The sequence below is a fragment of the Oryctolagus cuniculus genome, chromosome 12, assembly GCF_964237555.1.
Source record: "Oryctolagus cuniculus chromosome 12, mOryCun1.1, whole genome shotgun sequence".
In the NCBI taxonomy this organism is placed as follows: domain Eukaryota; kingdom Metazoa; phylum Chordata; class Mammalia; order Lagomorpha; family Leporidae; genus Oryctolagus; species Oryctolagus cuniculus.
Window position 1 is genome coordinate 88,680,300 of NC_091443.1, and position 13,783 is coordinate 88,694,082.

The 13,783-nt window shown below is 40.3% G+C and overlaps 1 protein-coding gene across 9 annotated transcripts in view; it reads right to left on the reverse strand.

Moving 5' to 3' along the window:
* DENND4A (DENN domain containing 4A) overlaps positions 1-13,783 on the reverse strand; it is a 131,002-nt gene that overhangs the window by 25,430 nt on the left and 91,789 nt on the right. For all 9 annotated transcript variants that reach the window (XR_011380939.1, XM_008268877.4, XM_051821822.2 and 6 more), the window contains 3 exons: positions 11,529-11,645; positions 10,773-10,904; positions 6,158-7,257 (listed from right to left, as the gene is read on the reverse strand). Coding sequence is in view for 8 of the 9 variants with exons in the window: in XM_008268877.4 (XP_008267099.2) it covers positions 6,158-7,257; positions 10,773-10,904; positions 11,529-11,645 (1,349 nt within the window). In the remaining variant the exon portion in view is untranslated. The remainder of the gene's footprint in view (positions 1-6,157; positions 7,258-10,772; positions 10,905-11,528; positions 11,646-13,783) is intronic.

The window sequence follows — 13,783 nt, forward strand, 5'->3', positions numbered from 1 at the left end:
CAGAAAGTGATGGGGAGAGACAAGAGAGAGAATCTGTCCACTGGTTCACTACTCAAATGGCCGCAGGGCTGGGTCTGTGCCAGTTTGAAGTCAGGAGCCCAGAACTTCTCTTGGATCTCCCACACAGGTGCAGGGGCCCAAGCATTTAGGCCATTTTCTGCTGCTTGCCCAGGAACATTATCAGGGAGCTGGATTAAGAAGTGGAACACCCAGGTCTTGAACCAGTGCCTACATGGGATGCTGGGGTTACGCCACAGTGCTACGCCTGATACTACACTGCTGATCCAGGTTCCTGTTATGTGTCTGGAAGGCCACGGATGATGGTACAAGCAGTTGGGTCCCTGACACCAAAGTAGGAGACTGGATGGAGTTCTAGGCTCTTGGCTTCAACCTGGCTCAGTTTCAGCTGTTTCTAGCATTTGGCAAATGAACCAAACAGATCTTTTTCTGTCTCTCCGTCACTCTTTCAAAAAAATCTTAAAAAAAAAAAAAGGCTAAAATGTCTCACCCTCAAATTTTTTATTTTATTTATCTAATTATTTATTTAGACAGGCAGAGTGGACAGTGAGAGAGAGAGACAGAGAGAAAGGTCTTCCTTTACCGTTGGTTCACCCCCCAGTGGCCACTGCAGCCGGCGCACCATGCTGATCCAAAGCCAGGAGCCAGGTGCTTCTGGTCTCCCATGCAGGTGCAGGGCCCGAGCACTTGGGCGATCCTCCACTGCACTCCCTGGCCACAGCAGAGAGCTGGACTGGAAGAGGAGCAACCGGGACAGAATCCGGCGCCCCGACCGGGACTAGAACCTGGTGTGCCGGTGCTGCAAGGCGGAGGATTAGCCTAGTGAGCCGCGGCACTGGCCTCACCCTCAAACTTGGTACAGATAAACTTTAGAATTTTATCCTGCCCTACCATCTTGGAGTTATTCAGCAAGGAATTCTGTGACCTACACTGTCTGACAGGTCACTAGACTCCCATGTCAGAGGGGACTCTGCTCCAAAGCTGGGGGGAAGCAATGCTGCCAAGACTGGCCTCTCAGTCTCCCAGCAGATCATATCATTTTTGTCCAATCACATTTCTACATGATTGTCAATGCTTTATATACGCAATGAAGTCTCCATAAATCCCAAAAAGGACAGGGTTTGGAGAACTTCTGACAGCTGACACATGCAAGTTCCTGGAGGGTGGGCCCAGAGAAGGCATGGAAACTCTGTGCCCCTCTCATAGAGCTCATCCTATACGTCTTATAATTCTTTATAACAACACATGTATTTTCCTTGAGCAAATTAATTGAACCTGAAAAAAGGATTGTGCAAACTCCCATTAAAAGCTGGCTGGTCAGAAGCACAGGCAGAATAACCTGGGGCTTGTGGTTGGTATCGGAAGTGACTGTGGGCAGTCTGGAGACTCAGCCCTCAACCTGTGGAATGTGATGCAGCCTCCAGGTAGTGCTAGACTTGTACTGAATTAGAGGATGCCTGGCTGGAGTCTGCTGCCTGCGATTCCCATACATTTTTGGGATCACAGAAATGACCTATGTTCTGAGTAGGTAGTAGGAGAAACTGTGCTTGTTGTTCCCTTAATATTTTCAGAATTAGGCATTAAAAACAGTTTACTTTAGTTGTTAATTCTATTTAGAGAAAGCAGCAGCAACATCAAAGTGGGGTCTTTCTGACATTAGTAATTTGTGTTTTCGTTTTCTGGATTAATCTAACTAGGAATGTGTCAATTTTAGTGTTTTTTAAAAATTACTGGCTTCTGGATTCACTGAATTTCTTAGATTCTCTCTCTCCAGTTTTACTGACTGACTCTTTTTATTCTTGCCTTCCTTCTACTTTAAACTTTGTTTCTATTTTTTTTTTTTCTAGCTTCTAATGCTGGAAAATCATTCTAAAGCTGTAAGCTCATATCTATGCCCTCTTAGCTGTACCACACAAATTTTAAAGTGCTCTATTTTTGGTCATTCTATTCAAATAACACTCTAATTTACTTTATGATTTTATCCTTGATTCATGAATTATTTAGAACTGTGTTTGTTTTTTTCTTGGTATCTTACTTATTATTAGTGATTTTTAATTTAATCCCACTCTAGTCATAAAATATGCTTTTTTAAAAAACCTTATTCAGATATAATTTACATGCCATAAAATTCAATCACTTTAGATATACAATTCAATAATTTTTGTAGTAAATTTAACTAGTTTTAGAACATTTCTACCATCACAATGAATGCCTCATGTCTGCTAAAATTCATCTGTACATCCCCAGTCCCTCCAAATCTCAGGGCAATCACTAATACACTGTCTGTAAAGATGAGCCTTTTTAGGACATTTTATACCAATGGAATTCATACAAGATTTGTTTTTGGCATATGGCTTCTTTCACTTAACATGTTTTTGAGATTTGCCAATTTTAATTTTAGCATTTATCAGTAATTCCTTCTTATCACTAATGTTACATTGTATGAATACAACACATTTTGCTGACCTGTTTCCCAGCTGATGAACACTTGGACTGTTCCCACCTTTTGGCTATTATGAAGAATGTTATGAACAACTACATGTACACCTCTAAGTAGGCCATGTTTTCATTACCTTTGGGTGAAATACCTAAGAAGGAAACTATTGGGTCATATTAAATGTATGCTGACCTTTTGAGGTGGGCATTTGGGCAGAGATAAGACACTGTTTGGGGTACGTATCCTATATTAGAGCACGCCTGTTCAAGCTGCAGCTCAGCTTCCAATTCCATGCTTCAAGGACTTCGGTCCTGCACTCACGTGAGAGAGGCAGATTGTGGCTTTAGTGTAGCCCAACCCTAACTTTTGTGGGCATTTGGGGAGAGAATCAGGCATGGAAGAACTCTATTTTTCTGTCTTTCAAATAAAATGAAAATATGCACTTAAGAAGAAGTTGAAGCAATTTAAAAAATTTATGCTTACTTTTAAAAGAAAATGCCAAAGTGGCTTACTTTCCAAGGTGGCTGTACCATTTCACATTCCCATCGGCTGTGTATAAAGGTTACCATTTCTCCACATCTTCATCAACACTTGTTATTGTCTTTTAGACTCTAACCACTGTAGTGGGTGTGAAATGGCATCTTATGGCTTCAATTTGCACTCCCTTAATGACTAATTATATAGAGCATTTTCTCATGTGCTCCATCTCCTTTGGAGACTCTTCTGCTCATCTCTTCCTTGGGTTGTCTGTCTCTTTTTTAATTTTTGAATTGGATGAGTCAATTGTGTATAGGGCAAGAGTCGGTTGTCAGACTTGGCAATTTACATAGCTTTTCCTCAGTATATGGCTTGCCTTTTCATTTTCTTACTGGTATTTTTTGGAGCACAAAGTTTTAAATTCTGACGTATATTTTCTTTTACAGATTAATCTTTTGGTATCATACTGAGAATTCTTTGGGTAACTCAAGGTCTTAAAAGTTTTCTCCTAAGCCGGTGCCATGGCTCAATAGGCTAATCCTCCGGCTAGTGGTGCCGGCACACCAGGTTCTAGTCCTGGTCGGGGCGCCGAATTCTGTCCCGGTTACCCCTCTTCCAGGCCAGCTCTCTGCTGTGGCCAGGGAGTGCAGGGGAGGATGGCCCAAGTCCTTGGGCCCTGCACCCCATGGGAGACCAGGAGAAGCACCTGGCTCCTGCCAGCGGCCACTGGAGGGTGAACCAACGGCAAAAGGAAGACCTTTCTCTCTGTCTCTCTCTGTCCACTCTGCCTGTTAAAAAAAAAAAAAAAAAGAGAGAGAGAGAGAGAGAGAAAGAGAGAAAGAGAGAAAAAGCCTTTTCTACTAGCCAGGTATTTGTTTTGTTCTTCACTTCTAAAGATCCAGGTTTCTCTAGTCCACAGTATCATTTTTCTTTAGTGTGAAGAATTTCATACAGGGAGTTCATATAGAGCAAATCTGCCGTCTATGAATCCATTTTCTTTATTTCACCCCTTGAAGAATGCTTTCACTGGATATAGAATTCTGGGTGGACAGGTGTTTTCTTAAATATTTATTTATTTATTTGAAAGAATTGAGAGAGAGAGAGAGTGAGAAAGAGAGACAGAGATAGACAGAAAGGCAAATATCTTCCATCTGCTGGTTCACTCCCCAAATAGCCACAATGGCCAGGCTAAAGCCAGGAACCAGGAGCTTCTTCCAGGTCTCCCACGTTGGTGCAGGAGTTCAGGCACTTGGGCCATTCTCCACTGCTTTCCCAGGGAGCTGGATTGGAACTGGAGCAGCCAGGACTTGAACCGGCCCCCACATGGGATGCCGACCTCTTAAATGGCAGCTTTTCCTGCTACATCATCATCCCAGCCCCATGTGTCTATTTTTAATATGTTAAGGGTATTGTTTTAGTGAAATTTTTCCTCCATGGATGATGATGAACACCACATGGTCATCCAAATCTTTAGTCCTAGCTAGATAATGAGTAATTTTTCTTTAATTGTTTTCAAGATTTTTTTTTCCAGTATTTTCTTATTAGCAGATGGAGAGTTTTGGTTTCTATCACTTTGTTTATAAATGTATGCAGATGTGGTTTTCTCCGAGTTTGTCCTTTCTGCAGTTTTCTGAGTTTTGTATCTATAAATCTCTTTCATCAAATTCAAGCATTTTCAGTCATTCATTGTTCCAGTATCTTTTCTGCCACAATCACTTTCTTCAATTCTTCTGGAACTCCAATAATGTGCATGTTATTTATCCCTTTTGATATTGCTCTACATGCCCTGAGGATCTGTTCATTTTTGTAAGTCTTTTCTCTTCTGTTCTTCAAATTGGGTTTTTGTTACTCAATATTCAAGCCCACTGAATTTTTTTGGTGTCATTTCCACTCTGTTATTGAAATCATCCAATGAGTTCTAGATAGTATATTTTTTCAGTTACAAAATTTGTTTTCAATAGTTTCTGTTTCTTATTGAGAATTCATTTTATTTCAAGTATGTTTTCCTTTATCTCAGGGAACTTAGTTATATAGTAGCTGCTTTAAAGTTTATGGTAACTCCAACATTTGTGTTTGTCTTGGCGTTGTCTTGAATACCTCGGGGTGAATCTTGAATATCTTGAGAATTAATCATATTTTTCTGGTCCATTACATCAAATAATCTTGGATTTTATCTTGGACATTGTGAATATTATATCAGGCAGCCTGGTTACTGTTAAAATTCTTTGGGGGAATACTGATGTTTTGTTTTAGCAGGCAATCAACTTAGTTTAGACTGCTTTTTGTGTTGCTTTTTCAGTTTTATTTATTTGAAAGGTATGGAACAGAGCAAGAGATGAAGGGAGGGGGAAAGGAAGGAGGGATGGAGGGGGAAAAGGGAGAGAAGGAGGGAGAGGGAGAATGAGAGAGAGAAAAGAGAGTGACAGAGTCATCTCTCATCTGGTGGTTCACTGTTACATTTATAACAGCTGTAGTTTGCAGCTGGGTCAGGCCAAAGCCAGGAGTCAGGAACTCAATTCAGTTTCTAACATGGGTGACAAGAAACCAACTATCTGAGCCATTATCTGTTGCCTCCCAGGGTATGTGTCAGTAGGAAGCTGGAATTAGCAGAACAAGGACTCAAACTCAGGCACGCCAACATGGGACATGGATGTCTCAAGCAGAATCTCAAGAGCAGGCCAAATGCCTGCCCTTGTCTTGGTTTAACTCTAAGTTCAGTTATTTAAATCTCTTCTGCGTTGGCTTGTATCTATCACGTGCATATATATCTCAAGAGTTAGAGACCTGTGTGGGATTTCCCTCAAACACCCCAAACTTCCTGCATTTCACCTAGATGTTTGTTTTTGGAATGTATGCAGGTCTATCATAAATTGTTCTACCCTAAACAGGAGGAGAAACTATGCCTGACTGGTCAATTTTGAAGGCATACTGGATACTCTATTTTTTAAAGTGTTTGTTTTTTGAAGGACATATTGAAACTCTTAAGTACTTTCACATAACAGTATTTCTTATTCCAGTTTCAAATCTGAACTTTAAATATAATCTAACTGAAATTTCTCTCCTTTATTCCAGTTCAAATTCTGGTACTTATAAAACATATACATTCCATGAGTTCTTTTCTTAGAGCTGTATTTAAAAAAAATGGTTTAGACAGACATCTTCACAAGTAAGGAACTTCTGGTAGTGGTGGCAGGTGTTGTCAAAGTCAAAGTAGGAAACACTTACCTTAGAGGATGAGGTATACATGGTGAATCTTGAATACCACTTGCTTGCTTTCTCTGCAACTCCTTTTCCAGCAGTGAACATACTATTCCTTAGAACATCTAATTTAGGTACCAGTAGCGTATCTAAATTAAATGAGGGTGATGAATGGGTTAATGTATCTTGAGATTCTTCTCTAAATGGGCAAGTAGGTGAGAAGGCTGGAGAAGACCACAGTCTATCCCTTGGTCTTTCCTCACTTTTTGTGTAACTTTTAGATTTGGTGAGTCTCACTGGCCTAGGAGAATTGGGAGGTAGGCTAGATCTTCTGCAAGCCTTGGCCAAGGTTGGGCTTTTCTTATTGTTTAATTTATCATCACAAGCCCTTTGTAAGTCAATGCTTGGTGTTCGACTTGTCAAAGGACTGCTCATGTTATTCATATACATCACAATTTCTTCAGCTAAATCACGCCTTGCAGATGGTGTCGAAATGCTTTTGCTATCATCTTCATCCTCCTCTTCCTCTTCTTTTTGCTGCTGTTCAGTCTCAGCAACTAAAAGAGAGAGGGGATCAAATCCTGTTGCAACATCAGTTTTTTCAGAAGGTTTTGCTGAGAAGTTGCTGTTCATTCGTTGAATTCTCTTGGAATTTTGTGTTGCAACATATCCTACTTTTGATCCATCTGTTTCATTGTCTAAGTCTTCTAAATCAAAAATAACAGGAGAATCCACTTTATCAGCCAAGCAATTAGAACCATCAAAAGGTGTATCATCATCACTAGATTCCTTTTCTAGACTGTCTCTTTTTGATCTTAAAGGTGGCTTTCCAATATCAAGACTATTTGGTCTTGTGCTTCTTGAGATAACATTTGAAAGAATTTTTGCATCAGCTCCTAATTTTTCAACTATATCTCCAGGATTTGCTTTTTGATTAATTCTGTTGAGCATAAATCCCATCAGTACCCCTCCACTAAGATTACGGTTTCTATTTCCCCAGGCCATTTGCTGCTGCAAATTAGAATCATTGTCACTTTTATGTCTTTTCCTGAAGCATCTACTTTCAATGTTTCCTGTTTCATTTGTATCCTCAAGAGATGATATTAAGAGCAGTTCACGTGTGCTTTCTGAAAAACAAGAAAAATGTTTTATTCATGAAAATGTAATGTGCAAATATAAATCATCTTAAGTATTTAAAATTCTAGTAATGAAGATATTATATTAGCTACTGTAAACATGACAACATCATTATGTGTTAAGAAAAAAAAAGATCAGAAAGATCAATTATCTAGCCCAAAGATACCCTTAAGAGATGGAACTGGTATTTAAATCTAGATTTGTCTAACAATAAAGAATATTCTTCTAGACATTAGGATGTTCTGCTTTTCAAAATACCTAACAACTAGGATTTATATTTTATAATAATAAACTTGCATTAATTCTACTAAATTGATTAAATAACAATGGTTATAAAATCATGGTTCTGCTAGATGTCCATGATATTCTGTGTCTTCTGCATATTTAAATGAAAACCAAACCTCAAATCACCAAGCTGAAGATAGCCATATTAAAATTACCCATATATAAAGATTATTTTAAAATCTTCAAATTCTTATGACTATCTTTGTGGCTAAGTGATTTTAACCTTTTAATAATATTGTTTTTTTTTTTTAAAGTTTTATTTATTTATTTGAAAATCAGAGCCACAGAGGAAAAGACAGAAACAGACAGAGGGACAGAGAGAGAGAAAGAGAGAGAGATTTCCCATTCACTGGTTCACTTCCCAGATGGCCGCAATGGCCAGTGCCAGGCCAGGCTGAAGCCAGAAGCCAGGAGCTTCATCTGTGTATCCCATGTGGATGGCAGAGGCCCAAACAACTGGGTCACCTTCGGCTGCTTTTCTCAGGCCATTAGCAGGGAAGAGGATCAGAAGTCGAGCAGCTGGGACATGAACCAGTGCTCATATGGGATGCTGCATTGCAGGTGATGGCTTTACCCACTATACCACAATGCCCCAATATACTGCTTACTGATTCCAGGTTTATACCTGCCAGTGCAACACAGGGTGCAGGCCAAATGCGGTCTGTGGGCCACTGTTTGCCTACCTCTGAACTAGAGGCATATTTATATTGTGGAAAAATGAACAGTACAACAACACCTTGAGAGCAGAAATTCTTCAATGTCTTTTGGATTGTAATAAAATCCAGCTAATGCCATTAAAAAAAAGGTAATTACATAATCATGCTTTTAACACTAGAAGCTCTGCATCTTAGGTCCATTTAACTCCCCTAAAATAGTCTGGTGAAAAATTTATGAGATCAAGTGATCCCAGATCCTAATCTCACTTTTTCACTAACAACTGATAATTTCTGTTACCTGCCAAAAACCAAATTATGCCTTAGCTTTCTCATCTTTAAAATAGTGCTAAAGTCCTCTCTCACTAATATAAGCATTACTATAATAACAAACACAAGATAATTTATGCACACTGTGGCACAGTGGGTAAAGCCACTGCCTGCATCCCATATGGGCACTGGTTCAAGTCCCGGCTGATCCACTTCCAATTCAGCTCTCTGTTATAGCCTGGGAAAGCAGCAGAAGATGACCCTTGGGCCCCTAAACCATGTGGGAGACCCTGAAGAGGCTCCTGGCTTCTGACTTTGGATTGGCGCAGCTCCGACTGTTGGGGCTAATTGGGGAGTGAACCAGCAGATGGAACACCTCTCTCTCTCTCTCTCTCTCTGCCTCTCCTTCTCTGTTAACTCTGACTTTCAAATAAATAAATCTTTTAAAAAAGAGATAATATATAAAAGCACTTTCTTTTAAAAGATTCATTTTATTTTTTGAAAGTCAGAGTTACACATGGGGGGCGGGGAGTCCTCCATCTGATGGTCCACTCCCCAATTGGTCACAACAGCCAGAGCTGCGCCGATCCCAAGCCAGAAGCCAGGAGGCAGGGGCTTCCTCTGGGTCTCCCATGCGGGTGCAGGGGCCCAAGGCCTTGGGCCATCTTCCACTGCTTTCCCAGGCCACAGAAGAGAGCTGGATCGGAAGTGGAGCAGCCGGGACTAGAGGCTCTGAATATGAATCTGAAGTGCCCATATGGAATGCCGGCGCTTCAGGCCAGGGCATTAACCCATTGCGCCACAGCATCGGCCCCTAAAAGCACTTTTAAAAAAGAAAAACATTGGGTGTTACTAACTAAATTGTCTAAAGGACTATGCTTTTTCAGACTAGCTTTTGAACAAAGAGGAATAATATGAAGACCAAGGAATCATATCCTTCATGTAAAACTTGGCTGGAGGGTAGGTGGATGGTATAACATTTAAGACACTACTTAGGGCCGGCGCCGCGGCTCACTAGGCTAATCCTCCGCCTAGCGGCGCCGGCACACCGGGTTCTAGTCCCGGTCGGGGCGCCGGATTCTGTCCCGGTTGCCCCTCTTCCAGGCCAGCCCTCTGCTGTGGCCAGGGAGTGCAGTGGAGGATGGCCCAGGTGCTTGGGCCCTGCACCCCATGGGAGACCAGGAAAAGCACCTGGCTCCTGGCTCCTGCCAGGATCAGCGCGGTGCGCCGGCTGCAGCGGCGGCCATTGGAGGGTGAACCAACGGCAAAGGAAGACCTTTCTCTCTGTCTCTCTCTCTCACTGTCCACTCTGCCTGTCAAAAAATAAATAAATAAATAAAATAAAATAAAAAAAAATAAGACACTACTTAGAACTGCTGCGTCCCATATGTGAGTTCCTGGGTTTGAGGCCCACCTCTGTTTCCCATTCCAGTTTCCTACTAATGCACACCTGGGAGGCAGCAGAAGATGGCTCAAGTACTTGGGCTCTGCAATCCACATGGGAGACCCAGACTGGATTCAGGCTCTTGGCTTGGGCCTGGTGTACCCAAGCTATTGTAGGCATTTGGAGAGTGAACTAGAAGATGGAAAATCTTTGCCTTTCAAATAAAATGAAAATAAATAAAAGTTTAAAGAAAAAATAAAATAAAATTTGGCCAGGTATATGATACTCAGACTTGTCGCCTCTCCAGCTCCTACTTCCTAATTCAACAATTCAAACTCAAAATGTATGAAGGTTGAGCCGGCGCCGTGGCTCAATAGGCTAATCCTCCACCTTGCGGCGCCGGCACACCGGGTTCTAGTCCCGGTTGGGGCGCCGGATTCTGTCCCGGTTGCCCCTCTTCCAGGCCAGCTCTCTGCTATGGCCAGGGAGTGCAGTGGAGGATGGCCCAGGTGCTTGGGCCCTGCACCCCATGGGAGACCAGGAAAAGCACCTGGCTCCTGGCTCCTGCCAGGATCAGCGCGGTGCGCCGGCTGCAGCGGCGGCCATTGGAGGGTGAACCAACGGCAAAGGAAGACCTTTCTCTCTGTCTCTCTCTCTCACTGTCCACTCTGCCTGTCAAAAAAAAAAAAAAAAAAAAAAAAATGTATGAAGGTTGGAGGTTTACCCCTACACAGTGGTAATAATAAAAGCTTTAACCAAGTGTCATTAAATATAGCTCTCAAGTCACTAAGCTATACCATGAGAGGCTGCATAAATACATTTAAAAAATGGATGATTAAGACTTTTAGAAAAAAACTATTCCTTAATCACACAGTCTATCCTGCACATAACAGATGGATGCTATTCAACTTACCTGTGTTTTCTCCTGGTATTTTATGAGCACTGTTGTCACCTGTACCACTGAGGCGAACAATACTGGAAGAACTTTGAAAATTGAGCTTAGGAAGACAATCAACACTTCCTTTTGTACTCTCGCTCTCTGACACTATACAGATAGAAATGAAAATGTCAATTAAATGCAATCTATATTGTACGAGGAACAAAGAGAAGTAGCTTTTAGTTCTAAAATTTCTACCCATAAATAGGCTATAAGAATATAATATTAAATACCTCTGTATCTATTTTTGAGTCACAATTAAGTAGTTCAGGCCTCAAAATGAAGATGAAATTACTGAGTACTGATCATGTATGAAGTTCATGAACAAACTTTAAAATTTCTCTTGGTTGTGAAAGAGCATTTCCAGTGGGGGAAGGAAAGGAGCAAATACAGGTCCATAAACAAACTTTAAATGAAAATTATTAAGCCTCAGAAAAGAGTCACTATTTCAACAAAAACAAGTTTGCACTTTAATAAGAATATTCTGCGTGTTATATAGCTTTCATTTTAACAGTATTGATTGGAGAGTGTTTTGCCACTGAGACTATAAACATCATACAAGAAGCATTTTTATGAAAATAAGTATTAGGTGGCAGAGAGGCTTTGCAATGGGAAGAAAAGAAGTTATAAAAGAAAAATGTGAAGTAATACTAGCACTTATGCAGTTAAAGTTATATGTATTTTTCTATTAATATAAAGTCACAATTTTATACATTTTCAAACAATACCTACAGGAACCAGAATCACTCCCTTTTTTATCTTTTTCTTCTGGAATGTCCTCAGTAGCTATATCCCCTCTTCTAACTTCATCCTTAGACAATGAATCATATCCCAGATAAGACTGGCCACCTAGAAAAGCAAAAAGAAAGAAACAAATCCCTATTTGTTTATCATAAACTTCTTTAGTGAGAGCAACTTGAATTTATAGCTACATACTAGGAGTTCGGATTTACTCAGAAATTTTCCTGGATCACTCTAATGAAAAGTATTATTTTGTTACCTACCCTTTCCCATCTCCAGTAATGTAAGAAAGAGAAGATATCAAAATAATTTATTTTTTGCTCCATACTGTAGTCAAAAGAATTATGTATATTCACACTACTCTGTGGGCTTCCAAACACAGACAAGCAGACATTCTTTTTATTTGACAGGCAGAGTTATAGACAGTGAGAGAGAGAGAGAGACAAAGGTCATCCTTCCATTGGTTCACTCCCCAAATGGCCACTATGGCTGGCGTTGCGCTGATCCGAAGCCAGGAGCCAGGTGCTTCTTCCTGGTCTCCCATGTGGGTGCAGGGGCCCAAGCACTTGGGCCATCCTCCACTGCCCTCCTGGGCCAAAGAAGAGAGCTGGACTGGAAGAGGAGCAACTGGGACCAGAACCCAGTGCCCACATGGGATGCCAGCACCGCAGGCAGAGGATTAACCAAGTGAGCCACGGCGCCGGCCCTGTAGACATTTTTTTTTCAAGTCCATTACCTCTCTAAGTGAAAGTCTGAGTTTCAATAAGCAATGCAGATAAGAAATTTGCAGAGAATTCAGACCTGAATTCAGAACATTCACATACAAATAATTGGAGATGATTATCTAAATGATTTTATCCAAAAATTGGGGTTCCTTAAGTTTATTGGTAATTAAGTTTTCTGAAAATCCAACTGAATAATTAGCTGAATTGCACATGAAGACAAATACATGAAAGAAAAAAAGCTATTATTAAGAAAAGCAAGATACATCAATGTAATAATTCTGCTTTTGTTGAATAGCCTCTGTATGATTTTTAGCAAATTGTTTTCTCTATATTAGCATCTAAAGATAAGGTTCTGAATCCTAGCATTCTATTTAGGAGACAGGATTTTAAGTAAGTCACTTAACCTTTTAGTTTGGATCTCATGTTTCCAGATTTGTAAAACACAAGGTTGTTATGATTATATGGGCCTATACATGAAACAGTTCAATACACTTTGGAAGCACTATATAAAGAAATTGCATTTAGTATCATTAGGTATTTAATGTCTGTTATAATTTTGAGTTTGTGCTTTTTTCTAATCAAACTTTGAGGTACCTTTCCATAAAAAATTAAAATCAGAAAAATTTGAAGATGATTTTGATGAAACTCATGCTTTTACTGGTTCTGAACTGTTTTAAGTTAACTTTAGAAAAAGTCATAATTAAAAATAAAACTTTGTTTAATTTTAAAAAGTAATGCCTGGGGCTGGCGCTGTGGTGCAGTGGGTTGAGGCCCTGGCCTGAAGCACTGGCATCCCATGTGGGCGCTGGTTCAAGTCCCAGCTGCTCCACTTCCAATTCAACTCTCTGCTGTGGCCTGGTAAAACAGTAGAAGATGGCCCAAGTCCTTGGGTCCTTGCGCCTGTGCGGGAGACCTGGAAAAAGTTCCTGGCTCTTGGCTTCGGATCAATGCAATTCTGGCTGCTGCACCAATTGAGGAGTGAACTATCAGATGGAAGAACCCTCTCTCTCTCTCTGTATTTCCTCTCTCTGTGTAACTCTGACTTTCAAATAAATAAATCTTAAAAAAAAAAAAAAGAAGTAATGTCTAAGGATGACTACTATAACAGATTAAACTCATTTGCATGATAAAGAGCCATAGAAGAGTAACAACGAACATTATATTTCAATACAATCAAGTTACAGTTATTAATCTTAAAAGCAGACATAAAAGGAGACAGGCCAAAATAATGTCATCTGCAGAGACAGAAGCCTTCATATTTTATTAGTAACAATTTTTAAAGTTTCTGTCAACAGAGCTCACATTTACACTATAATCAAAAGTCATGTGTACTTTTAAAATGTAGTAACAAAAAGGAGAGAATTATGCAAATATTTTTAATGTTGTCAATTTTTATAATAGTTAGAAAAAACTTATGTACAGGGGTAGACATCTGGCCTAGCAGTTAAGATGCTTATTGGGATGTCCACATCCCAGACTGAGTGCCTGGGTTCGAGTCCCAACTCTACTCCCTATTCCAGC